At 38.4% G+C, this 19,060-nt stretch overlaps 1 protein-coding gene across 1 annotated transcript; it reads left to right on the top strand.

The window, feature by feature from the left end:
- The first annotated feature begins 656 nt into the window (after positions 1 to 656).
- WBP11 (WW domain binding protein 11) lies at positions 657 to 18,835 on the top strand. The gene is made up of 12 exons (XM_007967743.3): positions 657 to 850; positions 2,736 to 2,844; positions 3,379 to 3,410; positions 4,443 to 4,536; positions 7,377 to 7,573; positions 9,227 to 9,360; positions 9,590 to 9,789; positions 10,389 to 10,580; positions 13,673 to 13,774; positions 14,196 to 14,489; positions 16,184 to 16,366; positions 17,813 to 18,835. Exons 2-12 carry the CDS (start codon positions 2,781 to 2,783, stop codon positions 18,244 to 18,246), a joined length of 1,926 nt encoding a protein of 641 aa, XP_007965934.1. The 5' UTR covers positions 657 to 850; positions 2,736 to 2,780; the 3' UTR covers positions 18,247 to 18,835.
- Positions 18,836 to 19,060: the final 225 nt, after the last annotated feature.

The following is a 19,060-nucleotide window of genomic DNA, read 5'->3' as shown; positions in this document are numbered from 1 at the left end:
TGGTGAATAGACCAGTAGGGAATACAGCCAACATATATCGACCTTGCCACTCATAAACTTAAAACCGACTGCATATGTATCCCCGTATTTCTTCTTCAGAACACTACTAATAAATAATAAGTCACCGCCCGTATAAGCAATTTGCGACTCTAATACGGGTGCTGATTTATTTGTTCAGGTGGTCTACAAATGTTCTGTTCTGCGCGTCTATTAAATTTCCACACGTACCAGGCGCCCACATGGGATAACCTGATGCTTACAAAGCGGATTAAACTCAGTAGCAAATGTTATCTGGGTATTCGTTTACAAACGGAGACACCCCTAAAGGATCGCACCTGCTTGCGTCATAAGAAACATAAAAATCCAAAAACTAACGTAATTCCAAGAGACACAAAACGCGGAACGCTTCTGCATCTGCAGAATGTACCGTTCTCGGATAGGTCAACGCATTACGCCCCCAGCAACTAAGTCAGAATGCCTCCAACTTGAGAGACAGGACCGTCAGCCAATCAGATAGCAGCTATCTTCTTTCAATTCCTATTGTACTAGATGAGTGCAATGAGGCGGGCTCTTAGCCTACGACCAACCAATGGAGTATTGTACGGGACCGGAAGAGACTCTGGTCCTGGAATTCCTGAGTATTCTCTATGGTTCTAGGGCCGAGCTGCGCTAAGAGACAGCGGGACAGAGGAATGGGAAATGACGTAAGGATTGCGGAGGGGCGCGAGGTTTCAAGATGGCGGTAGCTGAGGGGTAGACCGAGAGGCCGAGTTGAAGGCCCTTACGAAGTGAAAGAGGCCAGGAATCGCCCCCTGCCCGCTTCTCGTAGTCCTGGGAGCACAGCAGAAGTGTGAGTGTATGGAGTTGCTCTACTTCTTTTCCTCATCTCTTTCGTCCCTTCCACGGCCCGCGCAGTGGCTTGGGGGACACCCAGCCCCTTTGCCCCGCTCGTCCTCTCCCCGGCTGGGGTCTCCCGGTTGCCGACTGGGGTATTCCAGGGCCTGGGGTGGCGCGGCGACCAGTGGTTACGCGGTTGGCATCACCCGGGGCGGTTGGGGCCGCTTCCTATGCACGTTGATTGGTAGCCTTAGGTTTGACGTCTTGTACCTCGAGTCATGGTCGGTCAACCGTCACTATGGTTTCGGCAGTTGCTGGTGTTGCCTCCTTTGGTGGACCTGGACCCTATCCCATTGAAGCTTCTTTGGCTATTTACAGTTCCCCAACTGTTATTTGGCTTGATTTTTCCAGTCGCCCCCGCTTGTAGACGAAAAACTAATCTTTGCAGACTTAAGCTCCGGTATCTTCCGTAAAATTCTCTGTAATTCGTATCCGTTGTGTTTCATTTGTCGGGGAGGAGATTCAGAACATGAGCCTGAGGACACTTGAGAAAGGAAAGCACGAAAAACGCAGGCAATCAAAGATGGGAGAGCTTGTATTTGTACGAATGTTGCATGTTTTCCTCCTTCCCTACCTCCTACTTCCTGCTGCTCTCCCACCCACACCCCCACCCCCCAGTTTTTCTGAGAAGGAAACCACTTGACAGGGTGTATGGTAGCTAGGGCAGGAATATGGATCCATTATAAAGATTATAGTTAAATAGTGAGTCAAACATCACAAGATATTTTATTTGTAATCCCGTTGTATCATCAGAGCTTTGTTATAGAGTAATTGATGTCCCCATTTTTTAGATGAGGAAGCTAAAAATCAGAGCCTTTGACACCGCCGTCTTGAAGTAATTGCCACCAGAACAGCTATGAAACATCTGGCTTTCGGGGCAATTGGACACTTGGCGAAAGACACATTAACTGTAACAAACTGGTCTGAAAATCTTCCCTTTCTTCCCTTTAAAAAGTGTCTACTTGCAAAAAGAAACAAATTTGTCCACCTTTGTTACTGGAAAGAATGCTTCAAAAAATTAAGCCCCGTTCTTTTGGAATAAGAGGAAGAAGTCATGTAATAGGGTACTGTGTTAATAAAAGTTTTAGCTTACAGAATATTTTTTCCTCAAACAAGAATAAGTATTCCCTTTAGTTACCTTAAGAAATATATATTGGGAGTCAGGTATTAGAAAAATATGTGTCTTAATATTTAAATTTTGGGGAGCTCTCAGTATAGCACTAATTTCAAATACTTGCATGTTTAGTTGCGTTTTGAACTCTTGAGAGTCAAGCATTATTTCTGAATTAAATATGCTTAAATGAATGAGTTTTTAGTGTCTTAGAAGTGTTGAGAATGTACAGCATACATGCCAAGAAAAACCATGGAGCGAGGCAAGGGTGAGGTGTTTGTTTTGAGCCTAGATCCATTACCCCCATTCCGTTCGTATTCTTCTTTTACAATTACGTGTTAATAAAGGGAGGTTATAGAAGAAGGACTAATGAATTCTGATGTTCGTGGTTTGTGCCATATCGTTAAAGCATTTTCTAGTTGTTTTTTATCAGTTGACAAAGTCAATGCTGTGATCCGTAAGAAAAAAGATAAAGTAATGACTTGAGGATATTCAAAGTGGTCTTCACACTCATCACATTTCCAAAGAATGATAGAGATCTAAATTTTCATGGTCAAGAAAGTTAATGCCATCTTTCTTGGACATTAAAGTCAAAACTAAGGAAAGAACAGTCTCACAGAATTTCTAATTAAAGGAATTTTTTTTTTTTTCAGAGATTGGTAGGGACTAGAAAAAGGAAGAAATAAATTAGGAGATATAAGCTATTTCTTTGTCTTCACCTTCACAGGTTTTTCTTTTTTTAATGAACAAGTAAACCATACAAATTGTCAACATGGGACGGAGATCTACATCATCCACCAAGAGTGGAAAATTTATGAACCCCACAGACCAAGCCCGTAAGTGTCCATTAGTGTGAAATGATGAAGTAGGAGAGTGTTAAAAATTGCAAATATTAGGGAATTTATTTCTCTGTGGCTTAATTACAAGACCAGCAGTGATAGGAGGAATAAATTGTATATTCAGTGTTTGGATGGGAACATTAAGACTTTAAACATGCAAAGAAATTAGTGCCCATATTTTAGTTTTCAAATTTGATTGATTTGCAAAGTAGAATTGGCTGAAAGTTTTCTTTTTGTATTTGAAATTTTGAGCAAATTAGTTTTGCGAGCCCTTGTTTCGCATTTTATGTTATCTTTTTCTTCCAGATTCATTTGTTTTTTATGAAACATTAAACAAAAATGTCTTGACATTTTTGGTTGTCATAATTAGAGGGATGCTCTTGGCATGTAGTGGATAGAGGCCAAAGATGCTGCTGTTTTACAGTGCATACTGTAACTTCCCACAATAAAGAATTACCTGTATGAAATTGGAGGAAATGCTAATGTTCAAGATTCAAAAATTTTATTATATCTCCCTCTCTCCTTTTAAAGGAAAGGAAGCCCGGAAGAGAGAATTAAAGAAGGTATGATTTCAGAGGCATCTGATAAAACTTTAAGTACTATTTGGCACATCTTGTGGTTTGGGATTAGTAGGTTTCAGAATAACATTTCTAATATTTTCTAGAAAAGATGCTTTATGCTTTTTATAAAAACTGTAAGATATACTAAGCCAAACTTTACTATATTTAGGAACTGAAGTAACTTTGCAGAGAAGCTCACTACAAGTTATAATGCCATTTTTGATTACTTTTCCAGTGAGTTAAAAAATACTTTGGAAAATAATTCTTTTTTGTTATTTATTAAAACATAACTTTTAAAATCTACCAATGAGGATGGAAATAAACATGATGCTAGATCACTTTATCCATTTTCCTGATTAACTATTATGTATATTACATTAGCTTAAATATATATATTGGCTTATAATATTTATAAATATATTACCTTTCTTTTCCTGATTAGCATTTTCCTCTTAGCTGTTGAATTTGTGGCAAAGTACTTCAACAGAATAAGAAAGGATTTGCTTTATAGTATTGTGCTTTAATACATTGAAGCAACACAGATTTTAAATAATGTTCAGTTGTGTTTTCATGTTTAGGATTCTGCAAAATTTTAAAATATTCTTTAATTTTAGAATTTAGCTTCAACCTTTCCTTTTTTTTTTTTTTTGGGGAAAAAAAAAAAACAACAACAAACTTTGGACTTCAGCTAGCAGAGGTTTTAGAACAAGGGGCAGGAACAATCACCCAAGGTCTTCAAGAACATAAGAGGTTTAAAAAAAGAAATTTAAAGCGTGTGTGTTTAAGTAACTGCTAAAGACCTCACAGAGCTCAAAGAAATACTTTACTAAGAAAACACATCTTAAAAATAGCAATTCTTTATCTTTTTGACAAGTGTAAACGTTTTTAAGGCAAAAAATTACATAGCTGTTTCTGGTGGTCGAAACAAGTGATCAGAAGCCAAGAAGTTATTTTGTTCAGATTCTTAAAGCAAGTTGAAGTAAAACTCATGAGTGCCTGACGTCTTGACATCTGGCCTTCTTTTGTTTTTCTAAGAACAAAAAACAGCGCATGATGGTTCGAGCTGCAGTTTTAAAGATGAAGGATCCAAAACAGATAATCCGAGACATGGAGAAACTAGATGAAATGGGTAAGAATTTACAAACAGGCAGCTATAACAGTCTGACACATACAGAGGCAGGCAGGTAATAAGTGAAGCAGCATAGGCATAAGTAAAACAGAACAGCATGAGGACATTTGATGCTTGGATTTAATGTTAGTTTCGGGGGAGACAAAATGGAGTGCTAGAGGGCTGTTGCAAACTGGAGACCCCATATACCAGAATAAGAGAGAAGTGATTATTTGGCTTTCGGCTAATTGTTATTATGAGATAACAGAAGCAGTTTGGCCAGCTTGCTTTTCAGGAGAAGACTTAAATCTGGTTTATGAAATAACCTTGGGTTTTTTGTTTGTCGTCTTTTATTTAATGTTGGCAACTACCATGTAAATCTATGTATTAGACCCCTGTCAATATAAGGCAGTTTCCAATTTTTCCAGTCAGAAGATCCAAAAAGATACTTGACTGTTTAGTAAGGATATAGAAAAAAAATCATCAAATACCTAAAACCAAATATATAAAATACTATACCAGGATTCTCTGCCTTTTTCACATTTTATAGAATAATTTTATTCACTCTTCATATGCCTTGTAAGTATCGCTGCTTTGTTATAACTGGAATCACATGAAATAGCTGCATGTTATCTTTTTTTGCATCTAAGTTTGAAAATCGTTGATGTTGCCACTGGAAATTTTATCCTAACCCACAAATATCCTTTCTGTTTAATACTAGAACATGTAGAATATTTTGTTTTTTTTAATAGAAGTTTTCAGACATGCAGAAAATAAAACAGTCTAGTTAACTTCCATGTGCTTTTCACCTGTCAAGTTTTTGCCACTTTGTCTTCTACCCTTTGCCACTTTTGTAAAATAGCATTTTAAAGTGATCGTTACAAGTTCCATGGTTTGCCCAAAAACAGAGTACAAGTTCCATGGTTTGCCCAAAAACAGAGTAGTAAGTAAAAGAGATGCAATGAAACTCCTCAATGATACATTAAATGCAGTACAAGAAAAAATTCAGTCATGGCATTATGCTATTACAAGGTTTCTGAAATAATGTGGAAGAATCTGTGCAGCTAGCCTGTGTAAGAGTTCTGGGTCAGGCTTCAGTATCCCAGATCTTTCCCAGTTCAGCTGTAACTGATTTCACTTCTTGCATCTGGTCTAAATATCAGCAGGGATAATTACTTTCCTTGGGGAATCAGAGAATCCTTCATTAAATGACCCCAAATGTTATGTGTTGTTTTAAAAGGAGCTAATAGTAATAACTGAGGTTTCTTGAGTAGTTATCTTGCTACACACCTGTGCACCAGTTTTTTCCCACTAGTTTTCTAATCCTCACAATTTTTTAGAGTAGTTGCACTGTCCCTATTTTACAGGTAAGGAAACTCAGGCACAGAAAGATTACATAGCTTTCTCAAGATCACACTGCTATGTAGTGGCAAAGCTGAGATTAAAGCTCAGGCATTCAATGCTTTTACTAATCACACTAGGAATAGTATAGTGTAAGAATACACCCTCTAGATTTGAATAAATTACCAAGATTAATAATAGTTAATAGGATTTAAGGAAGAAGATAAATTTGTTATTCTTTTAAGAAAAAGGAAAGGGGTGAAGAGAATACTATTCATCAGGAGTCTAGTTACAATTTATAAAACTCAATACAGACTAGTTAAGGCAGGAAAAAGCATGCATTGGCTCTCTTAATTAAGAAGTCTGAACATAAAAAAAGAGAAATCCCTGAAACTAACCTCAAAATCCAATCTCATCATCAGTACTGTCCATCTGTCTAGTCTGATCTCTGTTAGCCTCATTCAGCTTACTACTGATGAACTTCTCCTTGGGATGGAAGGTGGAATATATGTGTGTAATTAGTGATGATTGGGAGACAAGGCCACAGGCAGCTCTAGATTTGTTTTATCTCTACATAACACATCCAGAAAGAAAATCTTGAGAGTTTCTGTCTCTCACATCTACATTTAAAATCTCAGGGAAGGTTCTGGCCCTAGTTTGGATCATGTGCTCATTGATCTCTGAGTCATTCACTAAAAAGGAAGATGGGAGATATGATTGACCAGACAGGCCTGGAGGTCTTATTCTTGGGATAGAGGACTTGCAGTTAAGCCCCATGTTGACACATGATTAGTTGGGGAGAAAAAGGATCGTATGGTAGCTAGGCCAGGAATACAGATCTGTTATAAAGATTATAGTTAAGTGGTGAGTCAGACACCACCAGATATTTTATTCGTAATCCCCATTGTATCATCATAGCTTTATTACAAAGTGGTTAATGTCTCCATTTTTTAGATGAGGAAGCAAAAAATTTTACTTGAGAGTTCAAGTAAAATGCCTAAGATCTCAAAAAAAAATTTTTTTTTTGAGACGAGGTTTTGCTCTTGTTGCCCAGGCTGGAGTGCAGTGGTGCGATCTCGGCTCACTGCAACCTCCGCCTCCCAGATGCAAGCGATTCTTCTGCCTCAGCCTCCCAAATAGCTGGGACTACAGGTATGCACCACCACGCCCAGCTAATAGATCTCAAAATTTGACAGGACTAATATCGTATGTAAACACAAATCTGACAGAATCTTCACCAGGTTTTCAGCACAGAGCAGTGAAAATTGATTTTTATTACAATGAAGATGAAAATCAATTAGGTGGCATTTCTGAGAAAGGTAAAATTAGTGGCCATCTAAAAAGGGTGGGGATTTTAATAAATATTGTAGTTCCTTGAATAAAATTGAAAAGAGTATGTCTGGGTATCTAGATCTCTTAAAAAAATTTTAGCATATATGGAGGTTTTTATTATGTAACCTATTGATACCTAATTGAAGTGGCCTCTTATATTTAATTCCATAATCTACTTTTTCTCTTAGAGTTTAACCCAGTGCAACAGCCACAATTAAATGAGAAAGTACTGAAAGACAAGCGTAAAAAACTGCGTGAAACCTTCGAACGTATTCTACGACTCTATGAAAAAGAGAATCCAGATATTTACAAAGAATTGAGAAAGCTAGAAGTAGAATATGAACAGAAGAGGGCTCAACTTAGCCAATATTTTGATGCTGTCAAGGTAATCAAGGTTTTCTTTTTAGAGATAAACTAAAATATTACACAGATTGAGTATCCCTTATGCAAAGTGCTTGGGACCAGAAGTGTTTCGGATTTAGTGTTGTTTTTTATTTTGTTTTGTTTTTGCATATATTTGTATATATTTGGGGGATGGCACCCTAGTCTAAGCATGAAATTAACATAGCCTGAAGATAATGTTATAAATTCTGTGCATGAAACAAAACTACGACCCATCACATTAGGTCAGGTGTGGATTTTTCCACCATGGCATCATGTGGGAGTCAAAAAGTTTAGGATCTTGGAGCATTTCAGATTTTCAGATTAGGGATGCTCAACCTGTACTTAGATTTAAAAAGTTAATGGAAGAATTAGTCATGTTGAACCTCTTCCTCATAGCAGTTTCTTCTAAAACTAAACATATACCTACCGTGTGAACCAGCAAATCTAATCCTTTTTATTTAAACAGAAGAAATTAATTCAAAAACTAGGATCAGCCTCTGTGTTCACTGATAGGATAATGGATAATTAAACTGTAGCATATTTATACAATCAGATACTATTCAGCAATAAAAGGAATAATCTAATACTCAAAACAGCATGGAATAAAAAAAGAAAAATTATGAATAAATCTCAAAAACATGCTAAGTTTATTTCATTGTTATGATTTCATTTTTATGAAATTCTAGAATAGTCACAGCTAATCTGTGCAGGAAAAAAAAGATTTAGCCGTGGTTGCCTTTGGGGATGATATTAGAGATGGATTGGGAAGGATTATGAGGTATATGCATTTGTCAGAACTTACTGAATTTGTACATTTTGTTTACCTCAAAATAAAGATGGGAAAAAATCAAATGCTATAATTTCTGTAAAGGAGGTAATATGTCTCCCATTTTACAGATGAAGGCACAAGTTAACTTGCTTAGTTAAGCTAATACACAACAGAAATTCAACATAGGCAAGCTAATGAACCCAACCTCCACCACTGGATATATACTATTTGTTAGTTGACATGTATTATTTTTATTTTTGTTTGTTTGTTTTTTGTTTTTGAGACCGAGTCTCACTGTGTTGCCCAGGCTCACTGCAACTTCTGCCTCCCAGGTTCAAACAATTCTCCTCCCTCAGCCTCCTGAGTAGCTGGGACTACAGGCGCACGCCACCACAACTGGCTAATTTTTGTATTTTTAGTAGAGACGGGGTTTCACCATCTTGGCCAGGCTGGGCTCAAACTCCTGTCCTCGTGCTCCACCTGCCTCAGCCTCCCAAAGTGCTGGGATTACAGGCGTGAGCCACCACGCCCAGCCCGACATGTATTTTTCTGTCACCCTGCATATTAAATAGGGTAGGTCTGATGCTAGATACTTGTAACAGTTGGGTTTCTCTAAACAACAGCTATTTCGAATCATATCCAAAAAGAATTACCTGATAAGAGGAGAAAAAAGCTGCTGGGTTTTAGCATTTTTAAAAGGGAAGATTTCTTTCAATTCTTTGACAATCTGTTAAGTATTGATGTGAGATTATTTTTGTGGGGGTTTTTAGTGATATTTATGTTAGTTGGAAAGCGTGTCCAAGTTACGAAACAGCTGACTTGTCATTTTTAGTGTTTAGTTAGTGGATGACTTTTTTATCATACTATTGAATGGCTCTCTTTCAGAATGCTCAGCATGTGGAGGTGGAGAGTATTCCTTTGCCGGATATGCCACATGCTCCTTCCAACATTTTGATCCAGGACATTCCACTTCCTGGTGCCCAGCCACCCTCTATACTAAAGAAAACCTCGGCCTATGGGTAAGGAAGCAGTGTCACAATCAGAGAGCATTTAGTAAAGACACAAATTGCCTGTCCAGTGCCAAAATTAATGCAGGGGGAAATAAAGACAATGTGGATGTAAACAGTGTGACATTTGATTAAATGTAAAATAAATCCCTTGAAAATTGTTTAGAAGAGAAAATAAATATCTCATTACTGTTAAGTGATTACTGTGGGGATTTTTTTGTTTTTGTTTTTTTGTTAACAGACCTCCAACTCGGGCAGTTTCTATCCTTCCTCTTCTTGGACATGGTGTTCCACGTTTGCCCCCTGGCAGAAAACCTCCTGGCCCTCCCCCTGGTCCACCTCCTCCTCAAGTCGTGCAGATGTATGGCCGTAAAGTGGGTTTTGCCCTAGATCTTCCCCCTCGTAGGCGAGATGAAGACATGTTATATAGTCCTGAACTTGGTGAGAAGTGACTGTTCTTTGCTGTTATAACTATCATTTTTTGTGTTAGGCCTGTTTAACATATTGTTCACCACCCTCAGAACTTAGGACGTAAATGAGAGGATACCATGTATGTACTAATATACATACAGTTGGATAAATCATAGGATCTACTCAAGTAAAAGCATCATACATAAGTATAGACATGTTTATTGTGTTTTAAGTCAGGCTTTCCTTGGAGATGTCACTCTTGCTACTAATCCCTTAAGACTTGTATATCTGGTTCCCTTTTAGCTTTATTGTCATCAGACTAGAGCATTGTTGTATACATTCACTGACTGTGTGTGTATACAGGCATGATTGTTGCTAAAGGAGGAAACGGGTTTTCAAAGTAGAACCTCTTTTAAAAAAAATCTTAAATTACCAAAAAGAAGTGTTTAAAATTATTGGCAAATGAAAATATTGTTAGACTGTATGAATAGCTTTATATAGGAATGTTTTTTTATAAGCATTAAGTTGTTACAATGTGAGTTAAATAGGATAATTTTCTGTATTTCTGGGTACCATGTCATGGAGGGTCCAATCATATTACTTCTCCATGTTCCTTTCCCACTTTTCAGCCCAGCGAGGTCATGATGATGATATTTCTAGCACCAGTGAAGATGATGGCTATCCTGAGGACATGGATCAAGATAAGCATGATGACAGTACTGATGACAGTGACACCGACAAATCAGATGGAGAAAGTGACGGGGATGAATTTGTGCACCGTGATGATGGTGAGAGAGACAACAATGAAGAAAAGAAGTCAGGTATGTGCAGATGAAGATTCATGGTATCGATCAATAAAGAGAAGACAAGCCGAAGGTCCTAATTTATCAGTGAATCTGTGAGAGTACTCTGAAATCTTTGGAAGTAGGGATCATAGCTATATTCATCTTTATATACTAAAATTTTGAAAGTTTTTGACACAGTAAGTACTCAGTGGATGTTTATGAGGAAAAACAAAGTGTGTGTAATAAAAATGTCTATGCAAAAGTTCACTTCGGGGTAAAAGGTATAACTATTCAACAGCATAAACATGTATTTTTATGGGTATGTTATAGGAAAGGAGATTAGCCATATTAAGAAAAACATTGATGTTGTATTTTATAAGTCTGTTTAAATATCTACCTTTGAAGCCCTTTTATAGTATCTTACATGAACCAGGATAATATTTATAACCCAGGTACACTCAAGAGTGGAATCATGAAACATATTTTATCTATAATGTGTATGTTTATTATTAAAAAATTCAGGCTGGGCGCAGTGGCTCACGCCTGTAATCCCAGCACTTTGGGAGGCCGCAGCAGACAGATCACGAGGTCAGGCGATTGAGACCATCCTGGCTAACAGGGTGAAACCCCGTCTGTACTAAAAATACAAAAAATTAGCCAGGCGTGGTGGCGGGCACCTGTAGTCCCAGCTACTTGGGAGGCTGAGGCAGGAGAATGGCTTGAACCCAGGAGATGGAGCTTGCAGTAAACCGAGATCGTGCCACTACACTCCAACCTGGGCAACAGAGTGAGACTCCGTGTCAAAAAAAAAAAAATTCAAATAGGACATTTGTCAAGAAAATTTTAAGCATCGTTAATAGGTACTGACAGTGCAAAATGCACGTCACTTCTATCAAACCTCAGCAGTTTTGGAGCTTCTTTTGGGATTGTTTTTGTAGCCTACAACAGCATATTTATATAATATTATGTAATACTAATGTTAATATAATGACAAATTTTTCTCCTGCTGTGTCTTAAGAATTGTGGCTGCAAACACAAAAAAAGCTAGTTAAAAATAATAGAGCTGGTAATGAAAGATTATTATAGAGGACTGTTAGGTAGGAACTAGTACTGGAAAGTAGAAAGCCATTAGAGCCACGGCAGCTCCACTTTTTTCTGGGTCTATGTGGTCTCTTGCCTTCTTTTCCTTTTATTCTGCCGACAGATTTTTTTTTTTCTTTTTTCTTTTATCTTTTTTTTTGAGACGATCTCACTCTTGTCACCCAGGTTGGAGTGCAGTAGCACAATATCAACTCACTGCAACCTCATCTTGCGGGGGTCAAGCGATTCTCCTGCCTCAGTCTCCCAGGTAGCTGGGATTATACAGGCACCCACCACCATGCACGGCTAATTTTTGTATTTTTAGTAGAGACGGGGTTTGACCATGTTGACCAGGCTGGTTTCGAACTCCTGACCACAGGTGATCTGCCCGCCTCGGCCTCCCAAAGTGCTGGGAATAGAGGCATGAGCCACAGCACCCAACCACATTTTTCTTATATATTCTCATCAATACACATGTTCTGAAAATGGCCATCCCAACTCTGAGTTGATACTCACTCAGCTAATATTTATTGAGTTTTTACTATACACACGGCATTTTTTCTAGGCACTAAGGATACAGGGTAAACAAAACTAAAGTCCTGTTCACATGGAACTATTCTCCTCCTAAAATGTTTACTAACTAAAAATACTCCTATCCAGCGTCCAGTGGATAGCCTTAGTCAGTTAAGAAGTTCTTTTTAGGCCGGGCACGGTGGCTCATGCCTGTAATCCCAGCACTTTGGGAGGCTGAGGTGGGTGGATCACCTGAGGTCAGAAGTTCGAGACAGCCTGACCAACATGGAGAAACCCCGTCTCTACTGAAAATACAAAATTAGCGGGACGTGGGTGCACGTGCCTGTAATCCCAGCTACTCGGGAGGCTGAGGCAGGATAATCGCTTGAACCTGGGAGGCAGAGTTTGCGGTGAGCTGAGATCACACAAGCCTGGGCAACAAGAGCAAAACTCCGTCTCAAAAAAAAAAAAAAAAGTTCTTTCTATTCTTAGCTTGCTAAGAGTTTTTTTTTTTTAATCATAAGTATTTTTTATATATCTGTTGGGATGTAACTTTTTTTTTGTTCTTTGTAAGTTCTTTATTGTTGTGAACTACATTGCTGGCTTTTAGAACACTTGGATTCAACTTGCTTATATATTTTTTTCCTTTTTGTAAATTTTAATTTTGATAGTTTTGGGGGAACAGGTTGTGTTTGGTTACATGGATAAGTTCTTTAATGGTGATTTCTGAGATTTTGATGCATCCCTCACCCAAGTAGTATATACACTGTACCCAGTTTGTAGTCTTCTTTCCCTCACTCCCCTCCCACCCTTCCCCACTGAGTCCCCAAAGTCCATGGTATCATTCTTATGCTTTTGCATCATTGTATCTTAGCTCCCACTTATAAGTGAGAGCATACAGTATTTGGTTTTTCATTCCTGAGTTACTTCACTTAGAGTAATGGCCTCCAACTCCATCCAAGTTGCTATAAAGGCCATTATTTTGTTCCATTTTATGACTGAGTAGTATTCCATGGTGGATATATACCACATTTTCTTTAACCATTGGTTGGTTGATGACATTTAGATTGGTTTCATATTTTTGCAATTGCAAATTGTGCTGCTATAAACATGTATAACTTGCTTATATTTTATGTTGGCCAATAGATGAGTTTTGGTATCAGGTTTAAGCTAACTTCATGAGTTGGGTAACATTTCATCTTTTCCTATGCTCTTTATCAGGAAATTTCTGTAACTTAATGTTTGGCTGAATTTCCTCCTAAAATTATTTGTAGCCTTTAAGGAGTAGATCTTCAACTACCATTTAAGTTTTGTATATTCTGGGCTTATCACCTCTTTGACCAACTTTAATAATTTATATTTTCTAGAACATTATTTTTATCTGGGTGTTCATATCATTAATATAGCTGTCTCATCCTGCACCTCTGCCAAGTAGTGGGTAGCAGTCATATCTAGTACTTCATACTGTTACATAGTAAACATTTACTGAATTTTGTTGATCCCAATCTACTCCACTCCCTCCTTTGACCCCTTAGGTCTGAGTGTACGGTTTGCAGATATGCCTGGAAAATCAAGGAAGAAAAAGAAGAACATGAAGGAACTGACTCCTCTTCAAGCCATGATGCTTCGTATGGCAGGTAAGGCAGGGAAAAAATAGTGAATCACCTTTTGGTGTATCCTCACGCTAATTGCTTTACATACATTTTTCCATTTAGTATCTCAGCAACCTTCAAGTAAGTAGTAAGTCCTTGTTTTACAAAAATAGGATTTGGAACCATTATATAGGCTGCCTAAAGTTACATAGCAAGTAAATGGTTGGGCTGGCATTTAAATATTGGTCTGTCTTGTTTTAAAGCCTGAGTTTATTCCACTATGCTACACTAATACAGATGAGTATAGAATAGTATTTCTTTCACATCTAAGTATTTTATTGAAGAAGACTATTTGGTTTTTAATTTTAAGAACACATGTATTAACCATGTGTATTCAGTCATTGCTGTTCTCCAAACTGTAAAAAAGTGAATCAACTCCATTTACTGAGTTTAAAATTTCTTTCAGGTCAAGAAATCCCTGAGGAGGGACGGGAAGTAGAGGAATTTTCAGAGGACGATGATGAAGATGATTCTGATGACTCTGAAGCAGAAAAGCAATCACAAAAACAGCATAAAGAGGAATCCCATTCTGATGGCGCATCCACTGCTTCTTCACAACAGCAGGCTCCGCCGCAGTCTGTTCCTCCTTCTCAGATACAAGCACCTCCCATGCCAGGACCACCACCTCTTGGACCACCACCTGCTCCACCATTACGGCCTCCTGGGCCACCTACAGGCCTCCCTCCTGGTCCGCCTCCAGGTAGACACTTACATCATGTGACTAAAGTTTAAATGGGGTTAGAGTGAAGTCATTCCAAAAAACAGTATGTGTTATTAGCGTTCATGTTTTTTTGTTTCCTCCTAATGGGATTCTCTAAGATGTGAAAGATTCTCAAAGGACAAGTAAAGCTTGTTTATTCCTAAACCATTGTTTGCAACTCATAGTTCTACTGACAGCCACCTGTTTTTCTCCAAAGCACTCTTGTTTTCAAAGTTTTTCTGATTACAACAGACAGAAACTTGAACATGTAATGGAGGCTTTCTTTAGTATTGCTTTTTAATATGATAGGTTGACCTAGCTCTAAATTGGCAGCAGGTGGGAGTAAGACACAGTTAATACTGTCTTGTGTTCTTAGGTTAAGAATGTTGAATGTCAGTATAATCTGCATAGTTTTTTAGTTGTAGTTCTTTTTTAGAGGCAAAGGTGATTACTCTGTTTATTAAGTGTTCAGCTCGAAAGTATAAAAAGATTGTAAAATGAAACAACAGAGAACTTTTCGGCTCTTTGTGATTTTAGTCCTTCATCCTATTGTCAGCCTACTAAGTTTTCTTCAGTTAAGCTAATCATTTTCCGATTGGTGCAAAGGAAAGTTACATATTTTATGTCATTCTTAGTGGTCTTTATCTATATATTCATGAGTTTCAAGGGGTCCTTAAAGCATTGGGTTTTGTTTTTTTCTGGGGTTTTTTTGCTTGCCTTTTTTTTATCATTATATTTTAAGTTCTAGGGTACATGTGCATAACATGCAGGTTTGTTACATATGTATACATGTGCCATGTTGGTGTGCTGCACCCATCAACTCCTCATTTATATTAGGTATTTCTCCTAATGCTGTCCCTCCCCCCTAAATCATGCTGCTGTAAAGACATATGCACACGTATGTTTATTGCGGCACTATTCACAATAGCAAAGACTTGAAACCAACCCAGATGTTCATCAGTGATAGACTGTATTAAGAAAATGTGGCACATATACACCATGGAATACTATGCAGCCATAAAAAGGGATGAGTTCATGTCCTTTGTAGGGACAAAGCATTGTGTTTTATATTCCATTTTCAGTTTATACTGGAACCATTTAAGAATTCTTATCACCTTTTTATATTTCCAGCATTGCAGAGCTGTGATTGAGTATGCTTTTTGTCAGTGTTGGGAAATAAAGTGAAAAGATCCACAACAAATCCAGTACCATTTTTCTGGTGCTCAGATATTTTTTTTTTAGACAGTCTCACTCTATCGCCCATGCTGGAGTGCGGTGGTGTGATCTCGGCTCACTGCAACCTCCGCCTCCCGGGTTCAAGCAATCCTTCTGCCTCAGCCTCCCGAGTAGCAGGGATTATAGGTGCCCGCCACCATGCCCAGCTAATTTTTTTGTATTTTTAGTAGAGACAGGGTTTCACCATCTTGGCCAGGCTGGTCTTAAACTCATGACCTCGTGATCCACCCGCCTCAGCCTCCCAAAATGCTGGGATTACAGGCGTGAGGTGGCTGTACTATGCCCGGCTGTACTGAGATATTTATTGAGTGAATTCTGTTTCCATGTATGTTTCATTAAGTTTTTGAAGTTAATCTGATTTCAGGTTAAAGTCAAACCATATTTGAGTTACTTTTAAGCCATAATTATTACTTAATGTGTATTTGTGTGACATTAATTTATCATTTCTCCCTTTTCAGGAGCTCCTCCATTCCTGAGACCACCTGGAATGCCAGGACTCCGAGGGCCCTTACCCCGACTTTTACCTCCAGGACCACCACCAGGCCGACCCCCTGGCCCTCCCCCAGGTCCACCTCCAGGTCTGCCTCCTGGTCCCCCTCCTCGGGGACCCCCACCAAGGCTACCTCCCCCTGCACCTCCAGGTGACGCTTTCAATTTCTATAATAAAAACTTTGCCTACTGTTTATTTAATTTGCTCTAAGATATATGGTCACTTTTCAGTATTCTGAAATCTGAGATAATCTTACAGTCGGTGGTGGTTTTTAAGTTGTTGACCTGGTTTGAAGTAGAGTTCTTCCAGTGGGTATTTGCACTTGGTTCACTTGAGGGACTTCTAGCCAGAGAACATGGGATGAAATTCTCTATTTGATAATTTTTTGGTTTTAGTTGTAGTTATGAAGCCGTTCCATGCATCCGCATGAGTACCAACTTAAAGTTTAAAATTACAGAGAGTGTTTTTTTTCCTTTCCTCTACCTAGTGTCAAGGTTAGACATGCAGATTTTCTTGTGGGCTTGTTTTATGTGGCAGGTATATTTCTAGTTTACAACACTGAAATGTCCCACTTTCATGTGAAGATCTGCTTTTAAGTGCCCCATCTGGGGCTTTTTTTTTCTTTCTCTCTGTCTTAGTGGTACACAGAATAATTATGAGTTTATGTAATCAATAGGATCTTAGATTTGATAAAATATGGTACTTTAAAAGTAGCATTTGAAGAACTGAAATCTGCAGTTCTTGGTATATGAATATTGTGTATGTCTGACTGTCCATAGGACATGAGTTCTTTTCCAGTAATGATGACAGATTGTGATTAGTTGCATTCTCTTACTCCATGTGCACTTTTTTTCCTTTGAGACGGAGTTTCGCTCTTGTTGCCCAGGCTGGAGTGCAATGGTGCGATCTCAGCTCACTGCAACCTCCGCCTCCTGGGTTCAAGCAATTCTCCTGCCTCAGCCTCCCAAGTAGCTGGGATTATAGGCGTGCACAATCACGCCCAGCTAATTTTGTATTTTTAGTAGAGACACGGTTTCATCATGTTGGTCAGGCTGGTCTTGAGCTCCTGACCTTAAATGATCCACACGCCTTGGCCTCCCAAAGTGCTGGGATTACAAATGTGAGCCACCATGCTTGACCTACATGTGTATTTAATGACTAGGGTTAAAATTTTATTTCTTGCACATTGTTACCTTTTTGTGCAGGGGAAATGGTAATGGAAATATAATGCATGGGCATTGGTCTCCTGACCTTGTCCTTACTAATATCTGCACTATGCAGCTGGAATAGAATCTTGGGATGTGAGATTTGAGATAGTAATTTGAAACCAGTTGATGTCACTTTATATTTTAAAGTAGAACATTATTTAGAGAAGAGAACATATTACTGTAAGTGCAGGAATATAGGCTGAAGGTAAATACTGTTTTATAATAAAATATTCCTGAGTTTCAAATTGCAACCAGTATGAGTGCAGCTTATTTTCTGTAAGTTGTTATCCATTTTTTTAAAAATTGGTAACCAATATTTAAATGTCCTTAATAGTAGTTAAATTGTATTAGTTCTTACAGTATTCATCCTGCCTATTTTATTCATTTAGGTATTCCTCCACCTCGTCCTGGCATGATGCGCCCACCTTTGGTGCCTCCCCTTGGACCTGCCCCCCCTGGGCTTTTCCCACCAGCTCCCTTGCCGAACCCTGGGGTTTTAAGTGCCCCACCCAACTTGATTCAGCGACCCAAGGCGGATGATACGAGTGCAGCCACCATTGAGAAGAAAGCCACAGCAACCATCAGTGCCAAGCCACAGATCACTAATCCCAAGGCAGAGATTACTCGATTTGTGCCCACTGCACTGAGAGTACGTCGGGAGAATAAAGGGGCTACTGCTGCTCCCCAGAGAAAGTCAGAGGATGATTCTGCTGTGCCTCTTGCCAAAGCAGCACCCAAATCTGGTCCTTCTGTTCCTGTCTCAGTACAAACTAAGGATGATGTCTATGAGGCTTTCATGAAAGAGATGGAAGGGCTACTGTGACAGCTTTTGATGCCAGAACAGGCTTCTGTTCACAACAGTGGCCCATGGAGAAAGAAGCTCTTATTAAACTTAGATGAAAGAGCTGCTTCCATTGTCAGGGTATTTTCTAATTTCATTTCAAGGAATATCCTAAAATTTAGCCTTGTTCAGAATTTACTGCACATAAAAGAGGGTATTTCATCCAGAATAGATCAGTTATTGAAGCAGTGCTGCTAGCATCCATTCCCTTTCACACCACCATTTTCATCCTGTTTCTTCCCCTCCTCCAGTTCTTTGGAAATTTGTGATCACAGGGGGATCTTAGTTGCTTATTTGTTTTGACTCTCTTGTGTGCTGTGGGCACTGGAGTAGAAATTTTTGAAAAAAACAGTTTATTTCATCTTGCCTTTTGTGTTTGAGTTATTTTTAATATTTTCCTGTAAATATTTTGTAATATTTTACTTGTAATGAAATGGATCACAATGTCATTTCCTAATACAAGGCAGGATATGTGGGAAGAAAATGTACAATTATTTGATTAAAATTATTTCCCACTGACCTAAACTTTCAGTGATTCGTGGGAAAAATAAATAAATGTTCTACACCAAGATACTGACTCTGTGTTACTGATAATGTGTAAACATAATACCTAGTTTATGGACAGAAAAAAAAAGGTTAAGTATTTAAAACCTGGGTTTTCAAGGAACTGCCTTTCTGGTACAGAATGAGAATCTTACTGAAAACATGGTAGAAATTACGTTTTAAATTTTAAGGGATAAAAAAGAGGAGTAATTATTTTCCTGTGAGGTTGTCATACTGGCTTTAGAGAAACTGA

This window comes from Chlorocebus sabaeus, chromosome 11 (assembly GCF_047675955.1).
Source record: "Chlorocebus sabaeus isolate Y175 chromosome 11, mChlSab1.0.hap1, whole genome shotgun sequence".
Lineage (NCBI taxonomy): Eukaryota > Metazoa > Chordata > Mammalia > Primates > Cercopithecidae > Chlorocebus > Chlorocebus sabaeus.
Note: the sequence above shows the minus strand (reverse complement) of the source record. Positions and strands in the feature narration are given on the sequence as shown.